The 23,544-nt window shown below is 40.7% G+C and overlaps 2 protein-coding genes and 1 long non-coding RNA gene across 3 annotated transcripts; 2 read left to right on the top strand and 1 right to left on the bottom strand.

The window, feature by feature from the left end:
• Nucleotides 1-4,205: 4,205 nt before the first annotated feature.
• On the top strand, nucleotides 4,206-15,255 carry LOC308396276 (perforin-1-like; the record flags this gene model as incomplete). Its single annotated transcript, XM_080881466.1, has 9 exons — nucleotides 4,206-4,469; nucleotides 4,559-4,638; nucleotides 4,935-4,947; nucleotides 5,275-5,432; nucleotides 5,511-5,649; nucleotides 5,766-5,846; nucleotides 6,519-7,012; nucleotides 10,427-10,520; nucleotides 14,808-15,255. 9 exons carry the CDS (start codon nucleotides 4,206-4,208, stop codon nucleotides 15,015-15,017), a joined length of 1,533 nt encoding a protein of 510 aa, XP_080737592.1. The 3' UTR covers nucleotides 15,018-15,255.
• Nucleotides 15,256-18,590: 3,335 nt separating this feature from the next.
• Nucleotides 18,591-20,193, top strand: LOC308396278. Its single transcript, XR_013971540.1, has 2 exons — nucleotides 18,591-19,091; nucleotides 19,929-20,193. It is a non-coding gene; the product is annotated as an uncharacterized lncRNA (long non-coding RNA).
• Nucleotides 20,194-20,361: 168 nt separating this feature from the next.
• On the bottom strand, nucleotides 20,362-22,195 carry LOC308396275 (uncharacterized protein). Its single transcript, XM_080881465.1, has 2 exons — nucleotides 21,693-22,195; nucleotides 20,362-20,803 (listed from the first exon to the last, which is right to left on the bottom strand). Exons 1-2 carry the CDS (start codon nucleotides 21,950-21,952, stop codon nucleotides 20,533-20,535), a joined length of 531 nt encoding a protein of 176 aa, XP_080737591.1. The 5' UTR covers nucleotides 21,953-22,195; the 3' UTR covers nucleotides 20,362-20,532.
• Between the last annotated feature and the right edge of the window lie 1,349 nt (nucleotides 22,196-23,544).

Below are 23,544 nucleotides of genomic sequence, written 5' to 3'. Positions count from 1 at the left end.
ATACAGTACACAACTGTACAGAATAGAATAAAATAAAATACTATATACAGTAGAATAAAATAAAATAAATATACAATAAGATAAAAATAGAATACAAATACAAATACTATATACAACTGAGTAAAAATACAACGATGACAGAAAGGATTATTGCACTTAGTATAGTGACCTAGTGACCTAGTATAGTGACTTAGAATAGTGACCACGGTAAGGAACCTTATTGTTGATGTGTCTCAATTACTAGTTTAAAGTCTCCTTCAGTACAATATAATGTTTGTTTTTTATATTTTGTCTGTCATGTTAGGTCTCATAGTATTCTCTACTCAAACTCCAGAAAGATTTAAATGTTACCTGTGGGTTGACTCTTCAAATGTGTGTGTGTGTGTTTATTTACCCACAAATATTTACTGTTGGTTCGGCAGTTTGTAAATATTTAATCTAAAGTCTGTGTTCTCCAAAGGCAGATGTTTTTACCATTGCTATCTTTGCCCTGTTTGTTTCCCCTTGTTTCACCCCATCTCCTGTCACTTCTCGTACGCAGTGTACTTGGATTCCTCCCAGTTGCCTTTATATGTTTCCCATTCTCAGAATCAGCTGTTTGTGAACAGGCCTGACCTCTTTCACGAGCTGTTTCCTGCAGTGAAAATAACAAAATATAACTGTTTCTTTTACATGTTTAACCCTGGAGAACCCATGGGGTCAGAGCCGACCCCACTGGTTTACTAGGGAAACCATGGGGTCAAATTTGACCCCATGGGTTCTCCAGGGTTAAGTATGCATTACAAAGTGTTATCTTCTTTACTACTTTTAATTAGCATAGCATAAAATCCAAGGTAAGGTCCAAAGATAGTATTTTTCTAACTAATTTGGCCATCAAAAACTATTCTATACAGGCGAAACAGTTTAGAGGCTGATTTGGTTTGTTTTATCAGACTGTATATAAAAGATGGACATGGATTTCAGGTCTGAAACATGAAACCACTGAAAATGTCCTAAATCTGCATTTTTTTGTTTTTGTCCTCTGCATGTAGGTGGAGGGTTTACATTTTTCCTACACATTTTCTGTAGCTTCTCTCTGACAAGCAGAAGCTGAATTGCTTGCTCATAGGGGGTCACATGATCGTTGGGTTTTTCTCTGTATCTATTATTGTACGATCTACTGCACAATATAAAGCGTTTTGAGGTGACTGCTGTTGTGATTTGGCGCTATATAAATAAAATTGAATTGAATTGAATTGTGTTAAATACACTTGAGAAATCAAAGAAAGTGATCCTTAATGTGTAGGTATTGCTATCAAGGGGGAATTAAGGCCTCTAGATTAGATTAGATTAGATTAGATTAGATTAGATTAGATTAGATTCTATAGAACTTTATTAATCCCTCGGATGGGTTCCTCCAGGAAATTCAGTTTCCAGTTGCAGAATATCGAGAGAAGTTCCATGTTACAGAGTTAGAATATAAATATAAATAGAGGGGGATGTAAATGCATGTAAATGGTCCAGTCATCCACTTTCAGATTTGGCATGTCTGTGAATTGCACAGATGTTTCACCTGTGGTCTTCAGCAGGCTGAGACTATTTTCTCCAGTACCATCATCACAGTGATGTTAGGGAAACAGGTCAATAAATAAACCAGTGCTGTGAAACTCATCCTGGTTTTTACACTGAAAAAGTCACAAGCATCTCAGTTTAGCAACTATCAACTGTTACATCACAGCTGATGAAAGTTGAGTCATTTCTCCTTACTTTTGATTCATAGCACTGTAATATAAACTGGATCACACAATGGTTCATGCGTGATAATAAATTGATACAATACGGTCACTCTACCCTAAATATGTTGTCAGAGACTGGGTGGGTATTAAAAGGTAAATAGGATTATAAATTGTATCAATAATGCAAAATATTGTATCAACTATTGTAACGGAATTCCTTGGAAATGTTAAATACAGAGTTAAAAAGTTTTGTATTTACTAATTAGATTGTGTAAAACGTCATTCTGACTTAACTCTGCTTTAAGTCAGTTTAGTTTTAGGTTGTTTCCAAAGTGGATTTTCTTGTTTCAGTTTAGTTTTTATTGTTTGAAATGTTTTTGTTTTACTTTATTAGTTTCTGTGTTTATTTTGTTCTTTATCATTTATTATTTATTATTAGTTTTATTATTGGATGAAGAGTTCAGTACAGCCATTACGTCTTGAAAACAGTTGACTGCAGTCTTTTAGCTAAAGTCTCAATGAACACATTTAAAGCCTCATTAGGCAAGTTGTGATTAAATCCTTACCAAACTAACAGATGGTAAAACTAAGAATATTCCCTATATTTATTTTTTATTTTATTTTGCTTTTTTAGTTCTCCAATCTTACAAAATTGTTTCAGTTAATTACATTTTCAGAAATGTCAAAAGTCTAGTCTAGTTCTTATTTTTATTTTAGTTAATTAATATGTTTTTTCACATTACAAGTTTATTCACATTAAAAAAAATCATTATTATGATTACTGGTGGCCATTTTGAAAAGAAAACTTAAATGAAAGACCAATTAACTAGTGCAAATGAAAGAGCCAGTGTGACACGCGCGCACACACACACACACACACACACACACACACACACACACACACACACACACACACACACACACACACACACACTGCAAGGACTTTTTTAGTCTTAAGATGTTCAGTGTTCATTGACCTGCAATTCACTTTTTCTTTAAATTGAAGTATCTGAGAGGAAACAACTTTGAGACAGCAAAAATCACTTTAAAAAAATTCAATGAATGTAAATATCCTGAGTGACGCAAGCGTTAATTTGAATGCTGCTGTTGGACTTTAACACCTGTGGCAGACTTTAAATTCTGCCGCTGCTGCAGTTCACGAACAGAATTTCACTTTGCATTTGGATGCGTTTTTCATAACAGCTTGCCAGTTCATGAGAACGTGAGTACTAATTACATTTATTTAAGTTATCTATTAGCACACATAACCTCATTCTGAGTGGTTCTCTGGCAAGTGGAAGGATATTAACAAAATAAAGGGATTTTGCCTTCCAGTAGAACTGCTAACGAGCTGGATCTGGAATTTGGGTGCGTTTCAGGTTTGGTGGTGGGTTGTTGGATCCACTGCCAGTAGTCCAGTGGATCACTCCTCAGGCAAATCCTTCGCTCCACACTCAGCCGAGTCTACTACACTTGATCTGTCGGCCAGCACTGCAAATTGCAAATTTACCTCTCAGCCAATCATAAGCCAACTTGGCCTGACCTGGCTCCATGTCTTTGGGCCAAGTGTTTTTGTTCTGGCATGCAATGTTAGGCTCACAACAGATAAAATTTTGTTATCTGTAGCTTTAGCTGAGAACAGTCTGAACCGATTACAACAGCGTGACTCTTAGTGAAAGACTCAGGGTTTCAAATGGACCTGCCAGGAGTCCAGACTTATCACCCAAAGCAATGCAAAAAATGACTGAGGAGATGCCAAACTATCTGGCAGCAGAAACCCTTTCAGAAAATATGACAAAACCAACTAGTGAACAAAAAATATTTGGATTTCAAAACCCAAAAACAAAGAGTGCTATTGAAAGATGAGGTGATGCAACACATGCTGCATGTGCTGTCCATAATTTTTTAACACGTGTTTCTGGCATGAAAGTAAATTTTATATTTTTTTACATAAAACATGTCTCAGTCTTTTAAATATGGTACATTTACTATTTTCAGTTAAGCATAGAGTTTAAATGGTATTCACTCTGCTTTCATTAAATTGTACACAGCTTCCCAGCTGTTTTGGAAATGAATTTGAACTATTGTTACAAATACAGTGAAAAGATTAAAAGATTTTTTCATATACAGGATAATATGTTTAAATTGAGCTTAAGCTTAGTTTGGTTTCAGCACACCCTTTTTCATCTATAACAGCTTCAACTCTTCTAGGAAGACTTTCCACCAGGTTCGGAATGCTTTTATGGTAATTTATATCCAATCTTCCGGAAATGCATTTGTCAGACACTGACTTGCAGTATCTGCTCTAATTCAACCCAAAGATGTTTTATCAGAAAAATAATCCCACAAATTTCAACTTTAGTATATTTCATAGATATGCATTTTTGGGTACAAAACTAAAGTTACGAAATATGTGTTGCTGTCTAAAAGAAAATATGGAGCTAAATGAAAATCCTTCTCTCTCCCACCTTTCAGTCTGTGACTGAAGCCATGCTCTTCTTTTCAACCCCACCTCCTCTCTGCCTGATCCTCCTTCTGTCATACATCTCCCCTGTTCTCTCCTGTCAAACTGGGAACAACAGCGAGTGCGAGTCTGCTCCCTTTGTACCAGGTCACAACCTGGTGGGGGAGGGATTCGACTTGGTCACCCTGAGGCGAACATCAGCCTATGTGGTTGATGTGAGGACCTACATGACTCCAAACGGCCACTGTACTCTCTGTACCAACCCCCTTCAAGGCAACAGGCTGCAGAAAGTAAAATAAATAATTCTGTGCAGTGAGTTAAACATGGCTTACACATAGCTTGTACTTATTAATCATGGTATTCTGTCTTCTATTTTCAGGTGCCAGTCTCTGTAGTGGACTGGCGTGCATTCAGCCAGTGCAGCACTCCGGTTGACAGCAGTGTACACGACAATGTTGGGTATAGTATTATAACATGTTATAATTACTAAAAGACTAACAGCCTTCATGTCTTTTATGTAACACAGACTTGTGCCTCACCATAAAAGCTAGCATCAAATTTGCCATGGACAAATAAAATAATGTAACAATATTCTTCTGGATCCTAATTTGTCTTTAATATCTTTAATAAAGTGTAAAAGCTAAATGTCCCATTAACATCCTCTGTTGATTTATGAACAGAAAATTTGATAAACTGTTTGAAGAAATCAGTAGTGAAATTTAACAGAGATCCCTTCCTTTGCATTGTATCCACAGCTCACTGATGACGGTATGAAACATATTACACCTATTATTGACATACAATTAATACTTTAGTCAATTAAATAATAAAACACTGCTTGCTGATTTTTTTTAATCTCCAGCATGGCACTAAAGAAAACATGAAATCTTAAATATTTCATATCTCAACATATTTAATTTCACCCAATGCTAAAACGTATCTGTTGTTAAATGAAAAATATAATTTTCTTTTAATAATGTGATCAGGAATCCATGACAAATGAGATACAGCATCTGAACAAAGGAACCTAGAAAAAAAAGAAGTGATTATGTTACGTTCCCCTAATTGATGTAACTTATAATGTATGTAATGCAGGCTGTGCTTGATCACGATGGCCTAAATTTGAATATAGTTCTGGGTGATCGCTTGTTTGTGGGAGGAACACGTTCCGAAGCATTTAAATTTGCTGTAGCCAGGGCTGAAGAGGATCGGTACACCTTCAGTGTACATGGCATCACCTGCAAATATTATAGGTAGGCTCTGAAAATAAGTTCCTGTCAGTTAGTTTGTTTCAGTTAAGATAATTACCTAATTAGTCTCTTTGTGTCTAGTTTCCGTGTAGCAAGCAGACCACCTTTAAGCCCAGAGTTCAAGAGGGATGTGGACAATCTGCCAAGTCACTACAATTCCTCCACCAGTGATCAGTATGACAGACTGATAAAAACCTATGGCACGCACTACATCCACAAGGTTAAGACACACACGCACGTGCGCACGCACGCACGCACGCACGCACGCACGCACGCACGCACGCACACACACACACACACACTTTTTTAAAAAGATAACAATATACCAAATTGCAGGTTTTCCTTGGGGGCCAACTAAGAAGAATCACAGCTGCACGAACCTGTTTGTCCACCCTGAACAAGTTCAACTCACATGAGGTACATGTACATGAAGCAGATGTGCCTGCCCACAGACTGCACACACTTCATTTACACACATTACGTTACCACTGCCATGAAAGACCCGGTGCGCACAGATTTACAGTGATGGCAGTCGTCTGTGTCTAGTCTGTGTCTAGTCGATGATTAAACTAAATTGTTTAAATTACATTCAATCATTGTGGAATTTCACATCCAACAAATCCAACTATGAATAGTGGTGCACATTGAAAACAATGCAAGCTCAATAATGATTTTAGTTCTGTATGTAATTGTTCTTTGCCCTCAGTAACCTTATTAAAAAATCTTATTCTAAATAAAGTATACGCAGATCAGTTAGACCTTCAGTTAGATGATCTTTTCCAGACAAAATCTAATGTATTCTGTCATATAACATGCTGAGTATGATGAAGGAAAAAACATCTTCTGCTATAAAACAAGATAAACTGGATCAGATCAAAACATAAATGTCTTTAATTTTCTGCATTGCTTCCTGACTGAAGAATTGTAAAATTTTATTATGTCTATAGTTAAATATCTACTATTTTACCAAAAATCTTCTTCTAGCTGCCAATGATAAGTGGTGGAGAAAACCATTATTTTAGGAAAAGCAGCAATAAAATACCGAAATATAGCTATTAAATACATGGCATTTGTGTTTCTCTCTTTCAGGTTCACGCCTGTTTATCGAAGGGATTTTCGGTTGGCTTGGGGAAGGAAAAAGTATATAGTGTTGAACAGTCTTGTATGAAGGTCCTACAAAACCAGGATTACACTACTAGGTATGGTGCTGGTCTCCATCAACACCACACTGAGGTGATAGGAGGCAATGATTGGTCAGGGGATTTTGCCCTCAATGTTGATGACTCCGTGGGCTTCAGAAACTGGCTGAACAGCTTGAAGAATCTCCCAGATACTCTTTCGTACTCCCTTCTGGCACTGTATGAGCTGATGCCAACTGAGGCAAAAAAGGAAGGGGTAAAGACTGCCTTGAATGAGTACTTATTTGATAACATCGCGCTTTCCTTAGAAAAAAACCCAACTTGTCAGGACCTTGATAACCTGGATACAAAGTGCTGTCCTATAAAGCATAAGAGGGGAGTACTGGTTGTGAACAAAATTCAAGCCTGGGATCTGTCGGGAGACACTTGGGGTACGTCTGACAGGTGAGTAAGCTGAGGTCAGGACCTGAAAGTTGATAGAATGTTTTTAAATTCTCAGAATACCAGGACATCTTGAGTTGTTTCCTTATCCAAAACCAGGATAATTAAATTCACAGTTTGTGTCCCTGCAGAAGGACTGGCCTGTATCCCACCTCAGTGGGCTCACATCTCATGTGCTACCCACTGCTTTGGCACGATGCTTTGCCCTAATAATATGCCCTAATAAATATAGGAAAGTACAAGGAGCATCATTTTGGTTCAGTTTCAAGAATTCAGCTACTTGAATCATTGTTAAAATCATCTGTAATATATATATGTACTGAGATTGTAGATTACATTTGTGTAACTATAGTCACCAGGGACAATCCTGTACTGTTTGTTAGGAACATTTGGGGCTAAAATAGATAAATGATCTACACAGCTTGAATTGGTAGTTATATCCAGTCTATGTAAGCTTGGTCAGTTTAACAAACATTTTATGAGGAGATGGCAGTTACAGTGAATTTACAGTGGTTAGACAGTGATTAGTAAGCAACAGAGCCACTATGACTGAGCTTGTGAGAGTGAGTGGATTTAAGAAAGTAGGTGACTGTTGCTGTTTGTCATGTACCTGCACAAGGAAAGTCAATGCACACTGTGTGCTACCACTTTCCTCTTCCAGTCTGGAAAGAGATAACTTTCATTTTGTCAGCCGTTCATGTAAAGTCAGGTTGTTGAATGAAGCAATTAAAAATGTTTACATGTACAGTCACTGCAGATTTCTGTGCACAAGTCTTAGCTGTGGATCGCTGTATGTGTTCATGTGTCCTTCAAGTACGCCAGTGTCTTTAAAGTGCAAAGGCATGCAGGTTACCTGAACTATACGTTTTCTGTTGGTGTATCAAAATGGCATTTTACCCAGTGATGTTGAGGTTCCCCATTCAAGGTGATTCAGTCTTAGGTATTGATTTGGTCATCTTACCCACTCATCATTGTCTGCACCAAAGCTTCTATCGCCACATGCAAACCCAAATGGAAAAGATGTATATAAATCTTCTAAAGTTTATATCTGTCTTGTGTGAAACTTGTATGAAAAGCATACAAGAGTGAAAACAGACATAAGATCCCTTAAAAAAATCATATAAATGAAACTTGTATACTTACTAGAACAATATATGAAAGTGGCCACTTTCATGAGTAAATCACATAAGCCTTATATGATGTGATTCTAATTACAGTGTTCTATCGCCCACCTAAAGATAATGACTTTCCTACTTAATACTAGCTGTGTATCAAAAGATTTATTAGAATCGAGAGCATACAGACAAGATGTGAACTTTCATTATACAGAACTTTATTTAATGTGATGGATGTTCTTGAGCACAGGCACACAGCTCTTAAATGTTTGGCTCAATTTGGGAAAGGTCTTAAATTGTTTTCCACAGAAAGTCTTCTTCTGTATTTTGTTTTCATGTTTGTTAAAGCAGAAAACCCACTTTTGCATAAGTATGTGGTGGCCAAAGGCATCAGTCTTGACAGCACGCTTAGCCAACGCAGGGTTTTCAGTGCACAGTACTATCCAGAAATCTGCCAGGGTCTTTTGAGCACATTCAACTTTTAGAAACCTATCTCAGGCGATCTCAATCAGGCTATCCTGGTCAGCCACTGATAATAAAGTAGGCATGGCCTTGAATACGTGACACATCCAGTCATTTGACCCTTCCGTTTCTGGAAAGTATTGGCATAACTGTGCCACCAGCTCCTCAAGGTGCATGTTACAGTTGTGCTTCACACTGTGTGAGTGTGAGATAATTTAAGCACAGAAAATCATGCAGCACGGGAAAGACTTCTGTGTTGTTTGTGTCCATGGAGTTCTTCCAAAGGTTTAACTCCTTTATCAGGGCCTCAACTTTATTCTGAACATTGAATATGGTTGCAGAAACACCTTGTAATCCGAGACAGAGCTTGTTCAGACAAGAAAATGTGTAAGCCACAGATAAGCCAGGCACGTAAGGTACTCTTCATTATGCAAATGTTCAGGCAGCTCAGAGGGATAGTTACAGAAGAAAACTTTAAGTTCATCCCTCAGCTCAAAGAAATGGGTCAGCACTTTCTTGATAGCCAGTGAACCTCTCTGTGCAGTAATAAAGTCTCATGTTCCCTGCTTATTTGTTGCATTGGAGCCTGGCTTTCACAAAGTTAACCATTTTTACAGTGGTGTCCAAAACATGTTTCAGATGGACGGGTATTCAAGGACTGCCTTTTATCACCTAAGAAGCATCGCTAAAATCATACGAGTTTCATAACTTGACACTCCAGAGGTTCTTGTCCGTGCATTTGTGTCTTCACGCATTAATTATTGTAACGCTGTCCTTTCTGGGCTACCAAAGAAAAGTTTTTGACGTTTACAGATGGTACAAAATGCAGCTGCTCACATTTTAACCAAAACTGGGAAATATGAGCACATTACTCCGGTACTGAAATCTCTTACTGGGTGCCTTGTCAGGTTTAAGAAGATTTTAAGGTGCTGTTGCTCACCTACAAGGGTTTAAATGGTTTGGCACCCTCATATCTCTCTGAACTTGGCACCTCTATGTTCCTTCCCATGCTCTCCAATCTCAATACTCTGGCCTTCTAAAGTTTCCTAAAGCCAGGAGAAAAACTGTTGGGACCATGCTTTTTCTTTTTTCAAAGCTAAGTTAAAGACCCACTTGTTCACCCTATTCTACGTGTCATAATGCAGATGAATAATGGCTCAAACCCTACAGCCAAAGCAACCCAGCAGTTTATTAAAGCGAAAAAGTGGAATATTCTTGAACGGCTAAGTCGGTCAAGTAATCTCAACCTAAGTGAGCATTTCACTTCAGACAGACTAAACTTTGGACACAAAGACCCACAAACAAACAGCAACTGAAATCTGCTGCTGTAAAGGCCTGGAAGAGCATTAAAAAGAAGGAAATCCTGTATCTGGTGATGTCAACCAAGTATTAGAAACAAATATTTTATCTTGAGTTATTTAATTTGTCCACTTACTTTTGAGCCCCTGAAATGAAGGGATTGTGTTAACAACATGCTTTAGTTTCTCACATTTTCTGCAATCTTTTTATTCAGATACTGCATCTCAGTTGTTTCATTTAAAGTTTATTGTGGTAACGTGGTAACCAAAAATGGAAAAAAGCTGTCTTTTTCTAAATATTTATGGATCTAACTGTACCTTGTTACCTTGCTGCTTAGCTGCTTCTTGATTGCTTTGGCAGATTTAAATTTTTTTTAACCCAAATGGTTTGTTAGCTTTCTCTTTTCTTTATCGCCTGTTCTACTCTGCCCTCTTCATGCCTGTGAACTTCTTGCACAGGATGCTTCACAATGCTAAAAGCATTTCCTTCAAGCAGTAATATTTAATCAACTTGTCCTCTTTGTTTCTTTACTTCTTCACAGCTATGTTGTATTAAAGATTGATTCCGTCAGAGGCAGGACTGAAATGATCGAGTCAAACTACCCTACTTGGACTGGTGACTATTTGCTCGGCACGGTCAGTAAACTTTTTTAAGGAAGATTAAAGCTGTTTTTCATATTTGTGTCTTTTTATCCTATAATTATTTCTTTCTGTATATTTAATTGTCAAAAATATCTTATTGTCAGATGTCTGGGTCTATGACCCAGATATTTTAGCTTATTTTCTATTTGATTCGTTCTTTGGGTTTTAATGATTTAAGTTTTATACATTTTAGTCTTGAGTTTACTTCTTGTTGTGTCTCCAAGTTTATATTCATATTCTGGTTTATTTTGTTCTTGTCAACTAGGCCCCTTTTGTGTCTTTGTCTCTCATGAGAGTCTGTCATGTCATCTGTCTTTACGTCTTCCTCTGTGTGTGTGTTCAGGTCTCTCACTTTCTCACTCTCAGTTTGGGATTTTCCAATTAAAATCAATTTTTAGCTTAAATAACACAATATTCATTAAATCCTGAATCAATTTTTAAATCTAAATGTATTTTGCCAGAAATGCCAGAATCTCAGGTTAAAACTCACAAAACTATTTCAACAACCACCAAACAGCTAAAACAGTGAGAGCAGGGCCCTATTTCAGGAAGCCGGTTTAGAGCAAAATCTGAGTAAGTATACCCTGAGTTAACGAAAACTCTGGGTTTTCGGTTTCACAAAGCGAGTTTAGATTAATTCTGAGCGAGTTACTATGACAACACACTCCGTGAAGCTAACCTGCCCCCTAGCAGGTTTACTTCAACTAACCCTAACTTTCTCCGCCTCTTTGTCGGAAACCTGACTGTAGGAAGTGTCAGACATGGCGTGTCTCTTCCTTGAAGAGCCAGTAGATGTTGAAGCCCAAATTCTCCGCAGAGCTCTCCGCCGGGAGAGAGTGATTAGAGCGCGTTTGGACATTTTATCATTTCCTGATGATTTCCTGTGTGAACGTTACCGTTTTTCAGCACAATCTATAATTTATTTGGATAACATCCTCAGGCCTAATATTGCTCATGTGACACATCGCGGACATTGTCTCAGTTCTGTACATATTATTTGTATTGCACTTCGGTATTTTGCAAACGGGAGCTTTCTGTATAATATTGGTGACGCTGAGCACGTTTCCAAGGCTACCGTCTGTCGGGCAGTCAGGAATGTTACAGTTGCACTGAAACGTCTCCTGTACTCGTTTGTGGTGTTCCCCGGTCATAGACCCACAAGATTTATCAAAGAGGGATGCCACAAAATTGCAGGTATCAGGATGAACAAAACTTAATTCATGATGTGGTGATACTTGAACTACTACTTAAATTTTACATTTATTCTCACGGTTCCCAGGCGTGATTGGCTGTATAGATGGCACTCACATTCCAATCATTGCTCCTTCAGTAAATGAAGGAGACTATGTGAACAGGAAGTCTTTCCACAGCATTAATGTACAGGTACATAGTTCCCTGTAGCATTTCAAACTAACAAATTATTTCATTATAGTAATGGATGCTAATTTGTGTTCTCTGCACTGTGAAGATCATATGTGATGCTGCCAACATTATCACAAATGTGGAAGCCAACTGCTCAGCCTCTGTGAGTGGTGGTGGTGGAGGACCCCCACCTGTTTTTCAGGCCTCCACTTTTTTTCTGTTGGCTATAACGGGTCACATTTGAGCATACAGAGTAAGCAAATATGTACTTGTAATGTGCTCAGATAATTTCAATAAGTGCTTACAGAAAGAAAATTAATGTAGCCTCTAACTGCAATTGATTTATATAGGACAAACAGACCAAGCACTATGGCTCATAATACAATTACACCTTACCTGTTTGGACTATATTTTTATATTTCATTTTTACTTGCTGCCAGGAACGTTTGGGGCCTGTTGGGTTGCACCTGCGCTCACATCACATCACAAAATAAAATGTATGAAATAAAAAATAAAATAAAATATAATAAAATAACGTGTTAAATGGGTGGAAATCCCTAGATCAATGTTTAAATTAACACTCATGCATTGACTCTGTCGGCCATGTTTTGCCATGCATGCTCCCTTTCTTTTGCAGCTGAGGCTGTGTTACTTTTTTTCCGCAAAATTTGCATGTTATCGCCCACCCCCGTGACATCACGCTCCAAAGCCCTATACTGCCATCAGAATTTCGGCCTCAAGCGCTGTAAAATACATTGACCGCGCCTTCTTTCCCTCCGTCTCCATGGTGACTCGCTTAATCTGTGCTCCACTAATCAGGGCTTTATGTATCCTCGTGCGTGCGCTTAACTTGGGGTTAAAGCAACTCCGCGTTGATTGAACTAATTGTTATCAGCCTTTCTGAAACCGAATATTCCGAGTTGGACAGTTCGGGGTTATTCAACCCTGAGTATCGTTTTTCACTCTGTTTTCTAAACCGGCTTCCTGAAATAGGGCCCAGGTAAACGGATTCTGCACAAAGATGTAAACACAAAGCTTGGACGCGACACATCAGAATCTGTGAAATGTCTTTTTCTCAACCAACAGACTCCTGTTTTTTTTTGACAGTCACTCTTCCTGTGTTCAGTGTGAAGTGAGCTTTTGAGTCTTACAGTTTTTTCTGATTGCTTAAGCACATTTTTTGTAACTATTGGCTAATTTTGCAAAACTCTTCACACAAGTAAGAAAACCTGTCACCCAATAATCAAAACATTGTAGTTCTCTTGCAAAAGCAAACACAGCTAGATTAACTCTTCACACCTTCGTAAAAATGGTGTTTCCGTATCAAACAGCCATAATGACTATATGGGTTACTTGGTCTGCAGTGAACATGCTTCCTCTGCCCCCAGCATCTGGTCATCTAGCAATTCTGTAAAGTAACAATTTCAGTATTTTTACATCAATGGTATTGGTGTGTTTCTCATTGGCATATGGCAGTGCTACAAATCTTTGTGCGAAGTGACTGTACTAACCGATTCTCATTTCAAGATGTCCTTATGGTGCTTGCTACAGTGTAGCGGCTCGAGTTAGGCTGGACCCGTTGGCCAGCTACCCTCAGGGTCATTCCACGGTTGATTACATGGTCCACTATTGTAGCTCTGATGTCATCAGCAATTCTATTTCTTACTCTTCCTACCCTTCCTCTCCCCCCTCCTCATCTTCCTCTTGCTCCTCCTTGTCCTTGTCGTCCTCTTCATCCTACTTCTTCACCTCCACGTCCTCTTCCTCGGCCTCCTCTACTTCTCACTCTTTCTGCTCCCTCCATTGTACTCCGCACACACAGCTTACCTGTATTATAGTGCTTAGGCTGATTGCAAAGTGAACTAATTATCTAAAAAAGTTTTCACATGTGAAAGTGTGCCAGACAGTTGGCAAATTAGTGTTAATGATAGCCATACATGTGTATACTTTTGCTAGGAGTGTGCTGGAAATTTGGTAATTGAGTGTTGTGCAGTGGATTGTGCCTACAGTTTTGCAAAGTGTGTGTTACAAAATTGCAAACTGAGTGCAAAGCAGTTTTTGTGCTTTTAGTTTTGCAAACTCAGTGAGTGGTTTTGCTATAAGTCTGAATAGTTTTAGAGATTGTGCTACAGGAATCACAGTTAGGGTTTAAGCATTCAGAAAAAACTGTAAACTGTTTTGGGAACATTACAAAAATGGCTTTAAATACAGGAGAGCAGGGTGTGAAATACAGTCTGAAGTTCTTGCACTTCCTGCACCACTGAGGAATCAAGTGTAAAAACAGCAGTATTGTCATCATAGACTAGTTTTTTGGGGATGCCCATACCCAAATAATTTATAAACATAAAGAACAAAATCAGTTTAAAATGATTTGCCATATTTGTTTATTTCCAAGCATGCACTGTGCAATCCCGTGGGAGCTTAAGAAATCAGATAAATGGTCTTTTTTATGACATCGGCACACTGAATTGTATTCATAGGGAAAATTCTGAACCAAATAGCAGCCTTAGAATGAACACAAGCATTAATACGTTTATTCAGCAGCAATTAATGATCCACTGCATCCAGCACCATAGACAGATCCACAGATAATATGGTACAATGCAATTCTGTGCTCAGAGCAGCTTTGTCTCTGTATCTGTATTACCTATTTGTTTGCTGTACTGCACAAGGTTTTACTTTACAATGGGACAGCTATATTTTGGTATCACAATTCATCAAACAGACCTTCTAATTTGGGGTGTGTATGAGAGCATTCATGTGTAATTGTGCAAAGAGTATGCTTTCAAGAATCAGTGTGATTAAATATTTTGCCCTTTAGGTCTGCTCTTCTCACCATTTCTATAACCCCCAAATCTCAGCTGAATATTTAAAGTATGAGTAAATCACATCTTGTTTTAATTTTTTTTTCTTATCAAGGTAAACACAGAGTCACTTTTGGAGGTCCAGATTTGGGACGAGGACCCATCCTATGATGATCTTTTAGTATCATGTCAGAAAGACCTGTGGGCGGGGAGCAACACATTTAGATGCCCATCCAGTGGAGGTCGCTTTGCGCTTCATTATACTCTGATCTGCGACCCTCATCTGACAGGAGAGAAGTGTGAGCGCTATAAACCTTCACCATAGTTACAAATGCTGTAACTAATATCTGTATCAGATCTGTTGAACTTACAACGTAAAGGATCACATGAGTTTATTTACAGATGAGTGTATGTACTTGATCTCTTAGCACTGGGATATGATATGATTCAGGTTTACTTCATGTAATGTATATTTTTATCACTTAGTTATTCATTGATCAAATAAATCATGATTATAGTCATTCACTGACTAGCATTACATATAGTTGAAATAAAAAAAGCACTTTCTAAATTTCAACATGTTAATTTTAAATATAGGTCTGTGAACACACATATCTAGAAAAGAAACCATCCATCATTTATATAATATTTTTTTTCATATAAATGAAGTAATTTACTGAAATGTGCAAACATACATAAAAATATAGTATATAAGACTGAAACAGATTGCATATTTAGGTTTGGGCTGTTTCTGGGGTTTCGGGGTACCTGAGGATATTTTAATTCTCATTCTAAAAAATAAAGCAATGGCTTATCAGACACTTTCCAGATGCTATTCCATGACTCCTGAATCAATGATGATCATTTTATGTGTTCATAATTCCCCAACACCACAGGGTGAATGCAGGCCCAAACTCTAACAAAAGAATTGCATAAATTGCTTTTGGAATTACAGCCACTTTTGTTTATAGTCCATTAGTTCAGAGATACAAATATAATTGGGCTATTGATTGAGAAACAATTTCAAGACCTTCTATTACTACATAAGACCTGGTTCATCATCATCATTCTATGATTAACAGCAATTACAATTAAGAATGTAAACCATTTTTAATTGACTCCAAGTGTTGCATATGTATTCTGCAGTTTTCCACAGGAACTCTCAATATGAGGGCCAAAGATACAGTTAGGTCCATATATATTTGGACACTTAAGTCAGCTTTATTTGTACACCACACTTACAAGACATCAAGTGTCGGCTTAAGTGCTGAACAGAGGGAAAATGCAGTCAAAAAAAGAATTAAAATAAATGGTGTAAAAAGATACACATACATACATACATTATATATATAAAAAAAAAAAACACCCAGCACGCCCCTGCGGGCGGTTTTATCCTTCAAGCTCGGGTCCTCTACCAGAGGCCTGGGAGCTTGAGGGTCCTGCGCAGTATCTTAGCTGTTCCCAGGACTGCGCTCTTCTGGACAGAGATCTCCGATGTTGTTCCCGGGATCTGCTGGAGCCACTCACCTAGCTTGGGAGTCACCGCACCTAGTGCTCCGATTACCACGGGGACCACCGTTACCTTCACCCTCCACATCCTCTCGAGCTCTTCTCTGAGCCCTTGGTATTTCTCCAGCTTCTCGTGTTCCTTCTTCCTGATGTTGCTGTCATTCGGAACCGCTACATCGATCACTACGGCCGTCTTCTTCTGTTTGTCTACCACCACTATGTCCGGTTGGTTAGACACCACCATTTTGTCCGTCTGTATCTGGAAGTCCCACAGGATCTTAGCTCGGTCATTCTCCACCACCCTTGGGGGCATCTCCCATTTTGACCTCGGGACTTCCAGGTTATACTCGGCACAGATGTTCCTGTACACTATGCCGGCCACTTGGTTATGGCGTTCCATGTATGCCTTGCCTGCTAGCATCTTGCACCCTGCTGTTATGTGCTGGATTGTTTCTGGAGCATCTTTACACAGCCTGCACCTGGGGTCTTGCCTGGTGTGATAGACCCCAGCCTCTATGGATCTTGTACTCAGAGCTTGTTCTTGTGCTGCCATGATTAGTGCCTCTGTGCTGTCTTTCAGTCCAGCTTTGTCCAGCCACTGGTAGGATTTCTGGATATCAGCCACCTCCTCTATCTGCCGGTGGTACATACCGTGCAGGGGCCTGTCCTTCCATGATGGTTCCTCGTCTCCCTCCTCTTTCTTGGGTTTCTGCTGCCTGAGGTATTCACTGAGCACTTGGTCAGTTGGGGCCATCTTCCCAATGTATTCTTGGATGTTCGTTGTCTCATCCTGGACTGTGGTGCTGACACTCACCAGTCCCCGGCCCCCTTCCTTCCGCTTAGCGTACAGCCTCAGGGTGCTGGACTTGGGGTGAAACCCTCCATGCATGGTAAGGAGCTTTCTTGTCTTTATGTCAGTGGCTTCTATCTCCTCCTTTGGCCAGCCTATTACCCCAGCAGGGTACCTGATCACGGGCAGGGCGTACGTGTTGATGGCCCGGATCTTGTTCTTACCATTCAGCTGACTCCTCAGGACTTGCCTGACCCTCTGCAGGTACTTGGTGGTTGCAGCTTTTCTAGCGGCCTCTTCATGGTTCCCATTCGCCTGCGGGATCCCCAGGTACTTGTAACTGTCCTCTATGTCTGCAATGTTGCCTTCTGGTAGTTCAATCCCCTCAGTTCTGACTACCTTCCCTCTCTTTGTTACCATCCGACTACACTTCTCCAGTCCGAACGACATTCCAATGTCATTGCTGTATAGCCTGGTAGTGTGGATCAGTGAATCGATGTCTCGTTCACTCTTGGCATACAGCTTGATGTCATCCATGTACAGGAGGTGGCTGACAACTGCTCCGTTCCGTAGTCGGTATCCGTAGCCAGTCTTGTTAATGATCTCACTGAGGGGGTTCAGGCCTATGCAGAACAGCAGTGGGGACAGAGCATCTCCTTGGTAGATCCCGCCCTTGATGGTGACTTGTGCTATGGGCTTGGAGTTGGCCTCTAGTGTTGTGCGCCACATCCCCATTGAGTTCCTGATGAAGGCTCTTAGGGTCCCATTGATCTTGTACAATTCTAGGCATTCCAGTATCCAGCTGTGGGGCATTGAGTCATAGGCCTTCTTGTAATCAATCCAGGCAGTGCACAGGTTGGTCAGTCTGGTCTTGCAGTCTCGGCTGACTGTTCTGTCTACCAGTAGCTGGTGTTTTGCGCCTCTGGTATTCTTGCCAATTCCTTTCTGTGTCCCGCTCATGTATTGACCCATGTGCCTGTTCATCTTAGCCGATATGATGCCTGACAGGAGCTTCCATGTAGTACTGAGGCAAGTTATTGGTCGGTAGTTGGAGGGGACCGGTACCTTCTTGGGGTCCTTGGGGATCAGGACCGTCCGACCTTCGGTTAGCCATTCCGGGTGTCCCTCGTTAACTAGCAGCTGGTTCATTTGTGCTGCCAGACGCTCGTGGAGTGCAGTCAGCTTCTTTAGCCAGTAGGCGTGAACCATGTCGGGCCCTGGTGCTGTCCAACTCTTCATACTGGAGACCCTTTCTTGGATATCTGCCACTGTGATGGTTACTGGACCCTGTTCAGGGAGGTCGCTGTGGTCTTCCCTCAGATCCACTAGCCACTGAGCATTGCCGTTATGGGTTGCGTCCTTCTCCCATATGCTCTTCCAGTATTGCTCCGTCTCCAGCCTTGGTGGTGCTGTTCTCTTATTATTATTGTTCCCTTGCCACTGAGAGTACACCTTTGCTGGTTCTGTGGAGAACAGCTGGTTTATTCTCCTGCCTTCGATCTCTCTGGTGTACCTCCTCAAGCGGCTGGCCAAGGCTGTGAGTCTTTGCTTGGCAGTTTCCAAGGCCTCAGGTATGGACAGCTTGCTGTATTTCTTACGGTGTGTTCACACCGAACGCGATGGACGCGAATAGAGCGTCAGGTTTACATGTAAAGTCAATGGAAAGGCGCGATGACGCGCGATTGCGGGTCCCGCGAAAATTCGGAAGCAGATTTGCGTCGCGAAAACGCCAAAACGCGTGAAACGCGCGTCAGTGTAGCGCGTCTGGCGCGTTTGACGCGCGAATAAAACCACGCGCGTGAGTTTTTGTGTTGCACTTTGTGCATACGCGCGTTTCGCGTCTACCGCTCGAGTTGGAAAAATCTGAACTCCAGCGTCAAATCGCGCCGCGACAACCAATCAGGAGCCTGGTGACGTGGCTGTTACCTAGGTCAAAGGGGCAGATCCAGCCAAAGCCTTTCATACTTCAATGGAGGGGAAGGCTAATCAATGCGGTAGCAAACAACTCGGAGCTGTACGACACCAGCTGCTTTCAGTACCGAGACAGGAATAAAAAGGACCGAGCTTGGAGGAAGATATGTGAAGAGATCGGGCAACCTGGTAAGTTCATTCATTTCTCTTTTGAAAGTTTTCACTGACCCGGGGAAGCCGCACAAAAGCTAGCAAGCCACCGCTATTTTCCCACTGACGTACAAATACCGTTCTGCTTTTATGCATGTTATCATTTAGGAATATATTTTATTGTTTATTAATAAACAGCACACAGTGGTCCCGCTGTTCATCCGTCACTGCTTTGCTTTTTCGCTGATTTTTTATTGCACAGTACAGCATTGCATTCTGCAGCCTGATTGACAAATCTCCTGCGCTTGCCAAATTTATCACGTTTGGTTTTGATAACCATCGCGTCCAATAGAAAAAACAGCACAAAAACACCCATAACTATGAGCCTCATTCGGAAATAGACACCTGCACCGTGAGGGAAAAAGGCGCACGAAAGTGGCGGGCAGATGAAGACAAACCGCGGCATAATAATACTTTTACGTTTTGCAATCTACAAAGGTTTGCACTTTGAGAATCAATTGTGAGAACTGTGACCAGGGGCTAGTTATTCTGAGAACCCCTGCTGCAATAAATGAGGGACCACTGTCTACTCTACGATTATTATATCCAACCTGTTAACATTTAATACTGTATTGATAGAACCAACTGATTCTGCAGCAGAGCATCCCCAGTCCCTGAGCTCCTGCTGCTGCACCCACAGATATGTACAGCAAGCACTGATACCTTTTTAGTCGGTGGGATTCCCTTGTGATCACCTTTACTAAATATCTACAACCAATCTGATTATATCCTGTTATTGTTTTTTTTTTTTTCAATGTTGAAATTAAAATCTAGTAGCAGCCTTCTCATTTCTTTGTGTTTTGTGCTGTTTTACAGGCCCACAGAGGAGGACGGCTCCGAGGCAGATGAGGGACGGGTCCCAGGACGGTCCATCGGCGGTGGAGCTGGCCATCCTGGAGTCCCTGAAGAGGCCACACCAGTCTCCAATGGAGCATTTCCTCCTCAGCCTTGTTCCTGCTCTGGAGAGCAGCTGGTCCTTTTTATTCCTGTCTCTCTGTAAATTCTTATATTTTATATATTTATGTTTAATGTTTTTCTGTTTGAGACTTTTAATATTATTTTAAATAAATGTTTATAATGACTAATGTCTCAGTTCTACTACACAGCAAATGTTGGCACACGACTTGACACATGTAGACTTTATTTCATATTATACTAATGACAAAATATACTGATACAGTGGGATGCAAAAGTTTGGGCAACCTTGTTAATAGCCATTATTTTCCTGTATAAATCGTTGGTTGTTACAATAAAAAATGTCAGTTAAATATCATACAGGAGACACACACAGTGATATTTGAGAAGTGAAAAGAAGTTCACTGGATTTACAGAAAGTGTGCAATAATTGTTTAAACAAAATCAAGCAGGTGCATCAATTTGGGCACCACAAAAAAGAAATGAAATGAATATTTAGTGTATATCAATGTGTGTGTCTCCTATATGATATATGGGGTGCCTTTGTCTGGATGTGCTTCCCATCCAGAGCTGCACAGCACAGAGGAAAGTTCCAGCGCTCCTGGAATCCCTCTGTGATGGACCGCCAGTCTCCAGGTGAAGGCACAGCCATGAAGTCGTCCACTAGACAGTCCCAGATGGACGTCGCTGCCTGGGGGGTGATCTGGCTCACCGTGGACACACCGACTCTGAAACTGAACGCGATGGTCCTGAAGGAGTCCCCGGTGACAAGGAACCTGGACAAAATTGTTCAAAATTAGTATTATGTGTGCTGCAGTTACAAAATACATTATTCAAATTCCAAAATACTTTTGTGATGTCAGATTTAAATCACAAAACATGAATCTTACATAAAACCTTTTGTAATTATAAGGATAATTACAAAATGTATATTAGATAATATCTAAAACAGTTGTGTTTTGTTTTAACTTTAACATATCATAATTTGATTGGTAGCAACTTTCACAACTACAGTGAGCCAATCACTCACAATTCCTAAACATGTCAATCAGGTAGGAATGAAGTAAGACATTAATAGAAATAAAGAGTTGTGTGTTGACATGTAGCCCTTTCCTTGCTTAAATCATTCATATTTTTGAAAAATTAATCTGTGATAAGACAGCTTATCAAGATAGAACCATGTAACTAGAGATGAACCAAACTGTTCACAGTTTTATCTAACTCTGTTTTAATAAAGGCTGTGACCCCTGCTATAGAGTCTGACAGCTGCAGGGATTATATACAAATATTCAACTATCCCAGAATTAAACCAGGTCTAAATAAAAAGGAGTGAGTATCACTACAAAGGTTAACTCAGTGGTCCTAATGCTACAGTTTGATATCAGCAAACACCGAGCGCATACATTGATGTGACACCACAGCCATGCTATCATTGCAAACACTGATAACAGCATAAATCGAATTAAATCGGGACTTGATGAGAGCTTCTGAGTATCACTAGAAATATTATAAAGAGTCGTCTCTGTACCACAGTTTGCTTTCAGTAAACACCGACAGCATTCACTGTTAGCATAGCACATCCATGTTAGCAGTGTATAACTGGATGGATTAGCATATTAGCACAGATATCAATAAAGGACTACCGTATTAAATAGTTTTACTAACCTCAGGCAGACGGACAGGCGCTCTGCAGGTGGGATTGAGCGTCTGTAGTTGGTGTCTAGGCGGGCAATGCTGGGACCGACGAGGGAAAGCAGGTCCTCAAACTGGCCGACGGTGATAGCGCTGGAATCGGCCGTCATCCAGGCGCAGCTCCTGGAGCAAGTGGTGAAACTCACCAAACTGCTCATGCCTCTGGAGGACCTGATGGACCCAGGTATGGCGAGAACGTCTTTTACGCTGCTGCTCTGCTCTCCACAGTACATAGAGAAGGGAGACTCTCTCTTCAAGCGCTAGCTCGATAGCTGCCATCTTGCAAAACCAGGTCTGGCACAACTCCCTCCCACATTCCTCCCACATTTCCGGTTCACGCGCGTCAAAATATCATATTTTGACGCGCGATGGATTTTTCTTGGACACGCGTTGAGACGCGAATGTACACGCGTCAAATTAGGGGCGTTTGGGGCGTTTTATTCGCGTCCATCGCGTTCGGTGTGAACACACCGTTAGGCACCTTATTTGTCGCACCTTTCTGCAACTCCGTTAGTTGGCTAACCTCCCTCCGTGCTACTTTGATCTTGCCCTCTAGCCTCCTTCTCCATGGAGGGTACTGCCCCTTGTGGCTGTTCAACTTGTAGCCAAGCATCTCACTGATCACTGTTGCCGTATTGTAGATCAGCTTGTTAGTGTCGGTAATCGTGGCTGTAGGTATTGCCCGTAGTGCTGCATTAACATCATCTAGCAGACCTTCTGAGGGTACTTCACGTAATCTTGGTAACCGGCTACGGGGGATCCAGGTTTCAAGCTTGGCCATCTATATACCATATATACATAATGGGCTTGGATTTACATAATTATGAATGAAATGTGCTCTATTTGGAAGCAGCCACCCACCCCATGTATATATATATGTTAGGGGTGCAACGATATTCGTATCGATATTGAACCGTTCGATACAGTGCTTTCGGTTCGGTACGCATATGTATCGAACAATACAACATTTGTAATTTTTTTTATCAACTTTCCTTCTGACTATGCTGTCTGTGTTGAGCGCTCAGTGAATCTGCGTTCGACTACTCCGCCTAGGCTGCACTGTCGAGCGCAGATCCACTGAGCGCTCAACACAGACAGCATAGTCAGAAGGAAGAGCGCAGGGCAAGCTAGCAAGACAGAAGTTAAGCTCTCCTTGCAACATGGACCCCCCCCCCTCCCCCCCCCTCATTCAGATCTGGCGTTTGGAATTATTTTGGTTTTCATGTGACGTATGACCCTGAAGGTAAGCGAGTCATGGACTAAAGTAAAACAGTATGTTGGATGTGCCATGCAATGCTCAATTACATAGGTGGGAACTAGTGTGTTAGCGCAGTTAGCTTGTTAACGTGTTGGCCGTCTAGCCCCATGCACAGGGCGATCGGCGGTAGCTCGTTAACGGAGATTTGCCGTGTTGTGGCGTTAAGGTCATTTCAACGAGATTAACCTGAAAGCACTAGTGGGAACACAACGAATATGACTGCACATTTACATCATCCTAGTGCAAAGACAAAAACAACAAGCATGCTACTAACTTTAGCCGAGTCATTTAGACAGCTGTTAGCACATGATTCTCCTTATGCTGCTGAGAATATAGCCCAGAAGAAGCGGATAGTATAGCTTTTATTTTGGAAAGAGGCATTTCTCTGTAATAAACTCTCTTTTCCAAAGATGAGTGATTCCTCAATCAGATACAGGGCTTGCAAAATCGCTAGCCCGACGTCCTGGGGCTAGCGATTTTTTTCAGACGGGCTACCCTGCCCGTCGGGCTATTGTAGGAAGGAAAAATCTATGTCAATGCTTTTGCATTCTTTCGGAAATGTAGCTG

Source organism: Rhamphochromis sp. 'chilingali' (assembly GCF_963969265.1).
Source record: "Rhamphochromis sp. 'chilingali' genome assembly, chromosome: 4".
NCBI lineage: Eukaryota > Metazoa > Chordata > Actinopteri > Cichliformes > Cichlidae > Rhamphochromis > Rhamphochromis sp. 'chilingali'.
The sequence above is the reverse complement of the archived record's forward strand: the minus strand, read 5'-3'. Positions and strand labels throughout refer to the sequence as shown.

Excerpts from the sequence above, each read along its gene's own strand:
- LOC308396275 (XM_080881465.1), bottom strand. The coding sequence starts at position 21,952 with ATGTACTGTGGAGAGCAGAGCAGCAGCGTAAAAGACGTTCTCGCCATA. Across the intron at positions 20,804-21,692 it reads CGCCTGTCCGTCTGCCTGAG|GTTCCTTGTCACCGGGGACT; the intron begins GTTAGTAAAACT and ends AATTTTGTCCAG.